The 12,170-nt window shown below is 43.1% G+C and overlaps 1 protein-coding gene across 1 annotated transcript in view; it reads right to left on the reverse strand.

The window, feature by feature from the left end:
* Positions 1 to 204: 204 nt before the first annotated feature.
* Positions 205 to 12,170, reverse strand: part of OLA1 (Obg like ATPase 1) — a 143,305-nt gene continuing 131,339 nt past the window's right edge. The window contains exons 10-11 of the mRNA XM_068122652.2: positions 981 to 1,103; positions 205 to 522 (exon numbers count right to left, since the gene is read on the reverse strand). Of these exons, the coding sequence (XP_067978753.1) occupies positions 421 to 522; positions 981 to 1,103 (225 nt within the window). The 3' untranslated portion in view covers positions 205 to 420. The remainder of the gene's footprint in view (positions 523 to 980; positions 1,104 to 12,170) is intronic.

Below are 12,170 nucleotides of genomic sequence, written 5' to 3' on the forward strand. Positions count from 1 at the left end.
CCTAAGACAACTCGCTCTTTGTACTGAGAGAAAGCAGGGAGCAGAGGGCGATACAAATGGGAAGGATAAAAACACAATGTCGAGGATAACGAGTTAGTGTGAACTTTCCTTCCATGTCTGCACACTGAACCCATAACAAGGTAAGGTTACCACCCAGTGTGGAGCTTTACATCATTGGCTCCAATCAACAGCAAGAGACCGACAGATTTTACCCAGACACACTTTATTCAGCTTACATAGACATTTTATTAACGAACCACTCATTTCCAGCCGTACCCACAACTATATTTAATTGGTAAAAGCATTCATGACAGTGTGGGAGTGGGGGAGGAAGGGAGCGCTATGTCCAGGGTGGGAAAATATATATCGCAGCACAAGCCGAGCCAGGTGAGGCGAGAGGGATGTCGGTTGCACCAATCATCATTTCTTCTTGGGCTGGCTTGGCGTGTTGAATTTGAAGAAAATTATGTCTCCATCTTCAACCACGTAATTCCGTCCCTGCTGCCGATACTTTCCGGAGCTCTGTGGGAAGAAGCAATCTAATTAATGGGTGTTGGCAGCGGCTGGACAGGGCCGCAGGATGCAGAGGTCGCGTTCAAAACAGTATCGTTACCGGAGGGAAGATCAAAATAGAAATGGAAGAAAGATCGGGTGAGGTGTGGACAGGGTGAGGTGTGGACAGGTTGAGGTGTGGACAGGTTGAGGTGTGGACAGGTTGAGGTGTGGACAGGTTGAGGTGTGGACAGGTTGAGGTGTGGACAGGTTGAGGTGTGGACCGGGTGAGGTGTGGACCGGGTGAGGTTGAAGGTGAAGGAAACTTTGAAATGTGGTGAGAACCACATTTTTACACCTCATCAACTTAGGAGAGGGAGAAGACGAGGACAACCAGGCCCCTCTCCTTTTTGGAGTGGTAGAGGGTAGAGTTGGTGAGAGGGTGGAGAAAACAGTGAAATGTGGTAAGAACCAAGCTCCTCTATCACCTTAACCGCTGCCTCGGTCCCTTCTTCCTTGAAGTCTGCAAACTTCATCACCTCTGCCATGATGAAACCTTTTTCGAAATCAGTGTGGATCTTCCCAGCAGCCTGTGGCGCTCTCGTGTTTTTCTGTGGGATTGCATGAAATGGAGAAAAACATTAGAGAACTTTCTCAAGACATTTGTGGATTTTCATCAGTCACGGAATCAACCGAAAATCACAGTGACACACTGGACAAACCTTGGGAACGGGTTGGTAAAGCAACAAACTGGCATTTAAGTACAAAAACGTGGTAATACTGCAAAAATGAAAATTGATGATGACACCTTCAAATACTGGCTGAGAGGTTTCATCAAATCGATGTTGCGATGGTCGTACAGAAATGACCTCACCGCAGTGTGGATCAAGTGCTAAAGGAAGGATGTGCATAGCTGCTTTAACAAAGTACCAGCTCATCGTGTGTGTGGATAACACTGTCTATTTGGCCCATCATGCCTGCAAGTCTTATGATTGTGTTAGTATGATTCTACATGTTGCCCTGTCTTTGAGCAACCATTGAAATTGGTTTAAATACCCTTAGTTGGTGCAGTATACTGTTTATTCTGCCAGGTGAGCACCAGGGGTATTGCCCCCATGTTTAATTACAGATTACTTTATCTCCAAGAAAATGGAATCTGCAGGAATGACTAAAATTACAGATACTCCCTGGTATACAATTATTTTACAACTACCGACACGATGTCCAATGCAATTTCATGATCAATCCCAATGCAAGCCTCACCCAAAATTAAAATGTAAATACGAATGACGTGATCTCTTTTGTGTACTCTGCTGATTGGTCCATTCTGACAGTCGGAGGCCTCTCATGTGGATTTGTACCCTTCACTCTCAGAAAAGGCATTTCTTACGGTTGTAGAGAACGTGTAAACACATTTTTCACAACCATCTCGGTCTAATCTTTCCACAAGCCTCCTTTACTTTGTTCACCATTTCTACCGTCGGTTAAATAAATTCCTTGTGTCTGTCCAATCCTCCTGCTTCCAATTATTACCTTCACCACCAAAGGTAGATGGAGGTTATGTTTTCACCCTTGTCTGTTTGCTTGTGAACAACATATATTAAAAAGTTGTGGACAGATTCGGACGAAATTTGGCAGAGAGATAGTATATGTGACAAGGACGAAATGATTCGATTTTTGTGAACATCCAAATTCTGATCCGGCTACCAGAATTTTTAAAGTGATTTTTCACCATTGGGAGATAGGGACAAAAACGATATATAGCAGGATATCTCAAAAAAATATGGTTGGATTTGGACGAAACTTGGTGGAGAGGTTGTGTGTCTGATAAGGACGATTCGATTTTGGTGAAGATCTGAATATGGATTCGGATACGATAATTATTTAATTTTTAAGTGATTCTTCACCATTGAGAGATCGGGCAAAAAGCGATATATAACACATTTAAAAAAGTTATGGATGACTTATGACTAAACTAGGTGAATGAGTTGGTCAGGTAACAAAAGAACAAGCCGATTAGATTTTGGTTCAGGTCCGAATCCAGATCCGGCCTATTATTGGGATACAAAACAAATTGTTCAGCTTCGCGGAGGTATGCATTCTACCGAGTGCTGTTCTAGTTCCATATTGCGATTCATTGCTAGCTTGCATCTTTTTGTTAACAATGCACAAGCATTTGAACTCTCGTTGACTTTATGCATTTTTTTTTCTTTTCTTCTACCCGACCACCTGTTCCATACCACTTGTCTGCATTCTCTACATCCCCATAAAACGGTTCAGATGTTCCTTACATCAATATCCAGGGAGGTGGGTAATCGGCCATTATGTCCTCTGAGGCTTATTTCCTTTCCTCCTATAATGCACACATCCCATGGAAGAGTTTGTTCATACAAGTACAACATGGTGACAATGTAAGACATCAACATCCAGTTCCACAAATGAGGACATTACGAGATGTCAATGTACTTTCTTTTCTTTTTCTTTTTACAAATGCGACATAAGGAAATCCAATAAACTCGGCACAATTTATGGGATTTTAACTGATACAAGTTGAACTGTTCATGCTCAGATCTGAATCGCTCCAAAAACCTAATCACATACAGCATATGTTTGTCTATAGTCCACTAATGTCCTTGTAATATATATATATATATATATATAAGTTCAAAACACACCTGGTCACAAGTGTGCCGCACTGACCGGGTCCTCAGTCGAGGTCCCGATATATATATATATAATGGAGGAAGTGTGTGTGCATGTATGTATGTATGTATGTGTATGTATGTATGTATACTCAATACCCATTGCTTGGATAACTGGCCTGACGCCACGCACAATTGCAACCTGAAAAAAAAATCAATCATCTGCCATTTTGGTGCTATGGTAAGCCTCTTCGGAAGTGTCACATTCACAATCACCATGCCCTCTCTACAAGTTTTCCGTTCAGTGTAAAACAACATTAGCGACTGTTAAAAGGATCATAAAGTATTAAAAAGTTGGAGCCGACAGGTTTCATGAGCCATCTGAAGGCGACGGTATGTATAGGCCTTAGGCTTCAAGCTCTGGTGTCAGCCTATGGGGCAATGCAATAGGAACTAGAACGGCACTCGATAGAGTGCATACCTCTGCCAAGCTGACCAGTTTACGTTTTGCATCCCACTGATAGGCCGGGCTTGAACCAAAATGAAAACGGCTTATTCTTGTCAACCAAACTCATCCACTGTAGGAGCTGTGCTCCCACGTAATCGGAAGAATGGACGCGACAAAAAGCTGGAATTCGTCCGAGTTTCTTTATTGAAACAAAACAACTCGGGTACTCTGAAAAGCCCGTTTATCGGGCAGCAATATATATACACATTATCCCGGAGCGTTTGCCCGGGAAAGGCGAGAGGGGCGTGGCCAGGCGTCCTGGACGCGGCCTGGCAAGTCGAGGGCGGGCATGCCCGGGCATGCCCGGGCGTGGCCTGGCAAGTCGAGAGCGGGCCTGCCCGGGCGTCCTGGACGAGCCCGGCATGGTGATCGCTCCGCGTCCTTGGTAGGTGCAAGGCGATTGTGTAAACCCAGCGGTAGCCGCTACACCACCAAGTTTTGTCATAATCTGTCCACAACTTTATTAGACATCATGCTACATATAGTTTTTATGGCACTACCTCTCAATGGTGGAACAATCACTTTTTAAAAATTTTTTTTTTATAGTATCCAGATCTGGATCTTCACCAAAATCTAATCAATTCGTTCTTGCCACACAACCAAGTTGTCTACCAAATTTCGTTCGAATCTATCCATAACCTTTTGAGATATTCTACTCACAGACAGACAAACTGGGTTAAAAACATAACCTCTGTCCACCTTTGGTGGTGGATGTGATAATAAATTGGAGGCAAAATAAAGGTTGGACAGACACAAGGAGTCGATTTAATTGATAGTAGAAATGTACCTCTTGGCAAATGCCAATAGGCATTTAAATAAATAGACTGCAGCCTTATGGAATTAGAATTAAGGTTTTCCTATAGTACATAGATTTTATTCAGGTTCATGTGAACTCATGCGCAAATCCAGGGTCAAACCCAGTGAAAAAAACGTGTTTTTTTTGTTATTCTTTTTAATAATGTTCACCCAACAGTTTGTTCGATCATGTATTTAGAAAAATGCTTTAAAAAGCACCTCATAAGTTGATAAATGGGGAAGGGGATGTGAGAAGCAATAGATGGGCAGGTATTATATAATAATGCAAATTCTACAGAAGCCCAGCTATTTCGTGACATCTATACAGTTAAAAAACAGTTGCCATTTTTAGTTGAAGTGGTGTGCCCTCTAAGGTTTCTTTAATTAGGCATCAGTGAATTCGGTGGCAAATGGTATTTCATGTGGATTATGGGTCTAAGGACAGAAATGAACGAGATCAGCAAACTAGAGATCTACGCAGCAAACACCAGAACATGGATTTTTTTTTTTTTACTGTGCGAGGTGATAGAAATAGGAAAAAAGTGAATCCGGATGGAAAGGAGTTTGTAAACATTGATCTGACACATTGACACGTAGCATGGAGTTTAAACTAAAACGTGGTTCTGAAAGTTGCTTCTCATGGTCTCGAGTTCTTTGTATTATAATTTACTAGCAACGGTACTCGCCCTACGGGCGGGGCTTCAATTGGGAGGCCCAAATGAAAAGACAAAATATCAGAAATTGAAGGCTTTTTTGAATTTGAAAATTGAAGAATTTTAAACGATTCCTATAAACATCCGTTGAATCACATCACATGCAAATCATCAAAATCTAAACAGTACATGGCGCCCATTTTGAAAAAAGATTGAATTCTGCAAAACGGAAGTGGCCGCTACACGTCTTTTTCAGTCGCACGTTTATGTGTTAAGAGTGCACGCCGAATCTGTAACACGGAAGCGGCCACTACACCTGTTTCTCAGTCGCTTTGCACACGCTGACGTGTTACTTCAGAGCGGCACGTTTATATAGGAAGAGTTCGTCAGGAGTCGATCTACTCTCTCCTGGTATGTAGAATTTCAACAAAAGCCACATCACTGTTCATATCGGTAAATATTATTCCATCGTGTTTGGAAAACTGGAAAACTTGGAAAAAAAATAATGGAAAAACAATATAGCCTATTTTACTCCCAGGGGTCCCAGGAATAACCACCCAAAATATCGTTGCGATCGGTTCAGCCGTTTTTGCGGTACCTTCGAACGGACAGACGGACATTTGGTGAATTATAGTAAGATATACAATACAAACAAATGGAGCATTAAAACATTTTTTGGAGGGTGTAATTTTGCACCCCATCCACTTTGCGCCTGGTGCAGTCGCCCCCTCTGCCCCCCCCCTCCCTCCCCACGCCACTGGGCGTACCAATAATATCTGACCACCATGTCCCGGAGGGCACAGCAATAGCGTCCATCCACCATGTCCCAAAGGGCGTACCAATAACGTCCACCCACTGTGCTCCAAAGGGCATACTAATGTCTGCCCACTTTCCCCCAAAGGTTGTACCAATAACGTCCACCCACTGCGCTCCAAAGGGCATACTATTAATGTCTGCCCACTATGCCCCAAAGGTTGTACCAACAATGGCCGACCACCATGAGGTGGGAAACTTTCCTCTTTTAAATAATTGTGTATATAGTATTTGCTGTTGGTTTGGACGTGCCACTTTGTAAATGCAAATAGGAATTAAAACAAGTATACTGCATCTGATGGAATTAGGGTTGAGGTTTTTGGATAGTATAGTATAGTATCCAGGTTAACGAACTCCAGTGCAAACTGGGATCCCAGTACCTGGGATCCCAGGTTTTTAGGTAGTAGATTGTAGACAGCAACCGCCCAGGGTAGTACTACCCTGACTTAGGAGCGTTAAAGTTGTGCCCGGAACCATCTTACACTCCATGTCATGATTGCTGGTTTTACTTTCTGTCTCACTCAAACTATCGCTACCGGGCTTGCTTCAATCTCTCTTTCTCACAAACAAACATCACACACTTTTTATCATAAACTTTTCTTCTCTTCTATTTAAGGCCTGGCCTCGATGAGGGCTACATAGTCCGTGCTTGGAGCCTCCAACATTAAAAAAACAAAAAATTAAAAAAAAACATACAGGGCCAACCTCAACACAAATTCAACGATTATTATCAACTTGAGTGAACACTATAATTTTGCAATTTTATAAATATTATTGTCATCAACAAAGGTCGTTCAAGATGTATCGGACATTAAGGTAGACTTTTTATTGAACTAGATAAAAAAAACACAGGGCTGTTAAACTATTTTTCGTGGGATTCCCCTGCTACACATACACACTTGTCCCATTGATTAGTGAACCCAATTAAGCCATCTGTGAACCAGAACGGTACTCGGTAGCGCGCATACCTCCACCAGGCTGAACAGTTTACGTTTTGGATCCCACTGATAGGCCGGATTGGGATTCGGACCCGAACCAAAATTTAATTGGCTTGTTCTTGTCACTTAACCAACTCATCCACCAAGATTTGCCACAACTCATCCACAACTTTTTGAAATATCATGCTAAATATAGTTTTTGGCCCCATCTCTCAATGGTGAAGAATCACTTTTAAAAATAGGCAAGACCGATAGGAGTCTTAACAACTGTGTAGCCGGGCTTGGATATCCTAAGTGGAGGATCTGCTGTCCCACTGTCATGTGACCAGATCCTCAGCTCTGATTGGTGGACGTTTGTGAGGGGCATACATACATGCATACAGACAGAAGAAAGACTGTTCCAGATGGCATTGCCTTATGGGCTATGCCGTAAACATTCTCGTATCTGGATCTTCGAATCGATTCATTCATATCACACTCCCAACCTGTCCAACAAGTTTCATACGAATCCGTCCATAACTTTTTGAGATAACCTGCTATATATCGATTTTAGTCCCATCATTCAACAGTGAAGAATGACAAAAAATTATAGCATCCATATTCAGACTTTCAGCAAAATCAAATCATTTCTTCCTTGTCATATACCCAACCTCATCACCAAATTTCATCCGAATCCATCCATAACATTTCAAGATGTCCTGTTCACAGGCAGATGGACAGACAAACAGACTGGGGTGAAAACACATCATCCATCCACCTTCAGTGTGCAATCATGAAGTCTTTGGGACGGTTATGCAGCCATTTTAGGACATGTGCTTTGACGTCTCCTCATTGGTAAATGCAACGCCTCCCAGATGTTTGAGAGGATGAGGAGAAGCAGGATGTTGAGGAGGAGGAGGAGAATGGAGAAAGAGGGGGATGAGAAGGAGAATGAGGACGAGAAGGAGAATGAGGACGAGAAGGAGAAAGAAGATGAAGAGGAGGATGAGAAGGAGCCACAATGCCGTCTGAATGATTTATTGAATCTTGGCGAGAGAAGTGAGAAATTTGCATTCTATTTGGATTGGGCAATTTAGCATTCCCATCCGATAATGGGATCCTAGGTTCAAGTCCCATAGTCTGCTGAGTTTTTTTTTGTATACTAATCCCCTTATGGGACTGACGGGATGGTCTTGAGATGAGCACATTCACCTCATAGCTGTCTGTCAAGCCTGGGTTCCAAATCCTGACCCAGCCATAAACGGTCATCTCGGTGTTTCACAGATGATCGATTCATCAATGTGTGTGCCATCCCTCGTTTGCGTGTTAAACTGGGCACCCCATCTGCCGGAGTTAGTTGGTAGATATTAAAGATCCCAGTGTTCTTTGTGAAGAGTAGGCAAGCTCTCGCCGACACCATGAACAAGTTCCAAATTCCTGTCCTAACGACTGCTGGGAAAAGGCAATGGCAAACCACCCAATATAACCCTTGCCAAAAAACTGCTTCGGCAGCACCGACGCTCTGTAACAGAGTATAGTGACCTCCATGACCCTACAGCTCTACACGCAAAATGCGACAGAAAACATTAAAACAAAGCCGAGGAAGGCTTCATGACACCTTCAAAATCGTAATTCATGAGATTAAGAACGAAGGAAAACAGATTTATTTTTCATCGAGGCAAAACTCAAACGACAAAACTCATTTTAATCACAGTCTCCATCTTCTTAATGAAATATTACAGTTGTCAAAAGTGTTCCACATACTTTGACTCACAATTACAGAAATCGAAACAGAAATGTAGTGTCCTGTTCAAATTGTAGGGTGCACGCCACTTGGTGCGCAAAAACGCAGACATAAAACAAAACTACAGGAGAAAACCATTTCTTCAGGAGATGAGATGTTTAGACATGTGACACGAAACTCTTGCGATGGACCAAATGTCATTTTCATACGAGTTTTCTTGTCTATTCTCACAAAGTTTTAGATCCAAAAACGAGACAACTTACCCCAAAAGGTGACATATACAGCAAGACAATTTGTGCAAATTTACATTGGGAAGACAAACAAGTTCCCAGCTCGCGAATCAACACAAACTTCCTTTTAACAAGCGGACTACCTTCACAACATACCACTCTTCAGATATGACATGCTCCTCGTGGAATGCGAGTCCACCGCTCACACCATCGCGAGCTTGCTTCGTTAGAAGCTCAAATATAATGATGGCCAAGATCAATAGGACGTATACTTCGGCACACTGTGGGAAGCCACTCAAACCAGCAGGCTGTGCTAATATATCGCTAACACCCACACGGGCTTTGAGCACTGCAGCACAAGGGGTTCACCAAACGCGGCAGTTCCTTGCTCTGTACTTTCCCCATTGGATGCGCTCTCTTGGGAAGATTAAAGAGTATCGCTAACTTTTGCGGTGGACATGTAATATCTGAGAACGTATGCAGGAGTTATTGAAGTGTGTGCAGGAGAATACAGAACATTGTCTCTTGTCATCGTCAAAAAGAGAAACTCTTAAAGCCTTCACAAAATACTTCCATACCTGGAGAAACGTAAGAAATCATGACTTCCGGCTTTCTGTGCGGCACAAGTTGGTGGCTTCTCAAGTGTCGTCCACACACCTTCCTTGTGGGCTCACACTCATTAACCAGCCTGCTCCCAGTCAATCTCATTCAGTATGATTACACTCACTTGATTGATTGAATGAATGAATTTATTCGGCAAACATAAAACAAAAGCCTGGTGTTGGCTTAACATCTTAGGGTCCCGAGTTCAAGCCTCCATCGTTCCATTGAATTAACACCAGGTGGGTTGATTCAGCTTGTCATCCTTCCGAGGTCGACAGAATGATTACCAGCTGACTGGTAATGGGGGGTATTGCATCAGCGGCACAGCTATGCCCCCAGAAAGTGATGCATGATACTAGAATGAAAATGATACTAGAATTAGTCTCGCAAGACTATCGCAATGTGTGTGTGCTTGTGCGTGTCCACATCTACTTGTTTTTGCTTAATTTTTTTTCTTGCAACTGCTTGTCCGATCGATGCGAAACTTTAAACTTTGGAGGGACTCCCCATGGAGATTATTTCATCGATAACTCTGATGTCATAGGTCACATGGTATGGCAGCCATATTGTTTTAAAGGTTATATAGGGTGATACCTATGATGTCATCAGTGAAGTGGTATTCCAGCCGTAATTCGTTGAATCTAAATCCTTCTCCGAAAAATCAAACTTGATATATCTGATCGGAAACTCGATGTGTGAAGAATTAAATTTACGACGTCACCGGTGACTTGGTCTGGTGGCCATATTGGATTGAATGTATAAACGTAAAATAATCTTCTCCAGAACCGGTTAATAGGTCGATGCAAAACTTCCCACACAGAATATAGTTTGAATTTTTTTCATATTCACCTACATTGATGCAATTTAGCCTTGATGCACAAAAAAGTGGTTGTTGAATATCCTAACAATCAGTCAATCAATAAAGCTACAGATAATGACAATGTATATGACATAACAGGGTGGGTGCAGACGTGCAGTGCATAGATGATACTGGCATATGGGCCACAATAGCAGTGTGTTCAGTTAACGATGATATTTTGCTCAGAATGAGCACGCCCTAACCCGAACCCTCTTCCCCCCTTCCCTGAACGAATGAGGGCCCTTGTCTGGGAACATAGGTAAGGCCGTTAAGATTCTTCGCTTTGTCCATGTTCTGTAGATATTGTGAATAAATCCTGTTTGGTACTTCCAACCTGGCCGTCATTGTCCTTTCCCATATTGACCTAGCATCGCCCCGAATTAAAACCGCTCGATCGGGTTCGATATCCTAAACGGCACGAGTCACGCGACGCACAACCGCTCGGGCATCAGGAATCAGCGTGACTCGTGGGGGGTTCAGTCCCCGTTCTCACGGCTGCGTGTGTCCGAAGGTATTCGGGTTGTGACCATTAACCCTTCCACGCGCAGCTGCGGGCTCGGCGGCTGGAGTTGCCTAGCAACCCGTCGACCACGAGTTTAGTAGTTGTGGTTGGCGGCCTCGTGGACCCGGAGTTCGAGGGGGAGCAGGGTCTAAACCCCCCTTAGTACGTCGACGAACCCGGGATCCGCATCAATATATATATATATATATATATATATATATATATATATATATATATATATATATATATATATACATACACAGACTTGGCATTTAATATGGAATATTTTTTTGTGGGGGTGAACTTACTTTTCAAGATGTCTTAGAACCAAAAGTTCATTGGAATTATGTTGAAATTATTCTAGATTTTGTTAATGTGACCTTTAAAAGAAACAAAACCACATTTGACATTTCGAAACAAATAAATTGATCCTTGAAAGTGATGTAAACTGATATCGAACTCAATTCATGGACAGTACTGTGTTAAACTTCTGTACGTTTTCCAGAAGTATCTCTTTATTTTGCACATTAGCCAAAAATTCTTTTAACAAAAACAAAAGTTAAATTACGACTGGGATTACGGACAGTAAAATTACAGTTCAGTACTTCGTGTAACCCCCACGAGCATTCAGGAGAGCACGTACACGTTGAGGCATGATGTTCACGAGATTTGCCAAGGTTTGGACAGGAATCGCTTGCCATGCAGTGACAATAGCCTGCTGCAATTCATGCACAGAGGTCGGCTGCTGGTCCAAGTGGTCGATTTGACGCGTTAATTCTGCCCACAAGTTCTCTATCGGATTCATATCCGGGGACATGGCAGGCCACTCCATATGCTCTACACCACGGTCAGCAAGAAAGTGTTGGATCATGCGAGCATGATGAGGCCGTGCATTGTCATCTTGGAAGACAAAGTTTCCTCGAATGGCTGCACGAGCAAATGGAAGCAATGTTTCTTCCAGAATGGCCCTGTACTTGAACTGGTTCAGGTTTCCATTCAGAACAACCAGGTCAGTTTTGCCCCCTGCATGAAAAGCAGCCCAAACGGTCACCCCACCACCTCCAGCTTGGACTCTTGGCATAATACAATCTTTGATGTAGGCTTCATGCACTTGTCTGCGCACTCGGACGCGGCCATCTTGACGATAGACCAGAAATCTAGACTCGTCACTGAAGATCACGTGATTCCAGTGTCCTGGCTGCCATTGACGGTGCTCTATGGCCCAATGCAATCGGCGCTGGCGGTGTTGTCTGGTCAGACGTGGCTTTCTCAGGGGATGCCTGGCATGATAGCCTGCTTGAACCAGTCGTTGGTTGACTAGCCTTCTGGATAAAGGCACATTTGTCAGTTGCTGCCACTCAGCCCGAAGCCGATTAGCTGACTTGGTACGGCCATTGCGAACTAACCGGTGC

The sequence above is a fragment of the Myxine glutinosa genome, chromosome 7, assembly GCF_964187855.1.
Source record: "Myxine glutinosa chromosome 7, kmMyxGlut1.1, whole genome shotgun sequence".
Taxonomy (NCBI): domain Eukaryota; kingdom Metazoa; phylum Chordata; class Myxini; order Myxiniformes; family Myxinidae; genus Myxine; species Myxine glutinosa.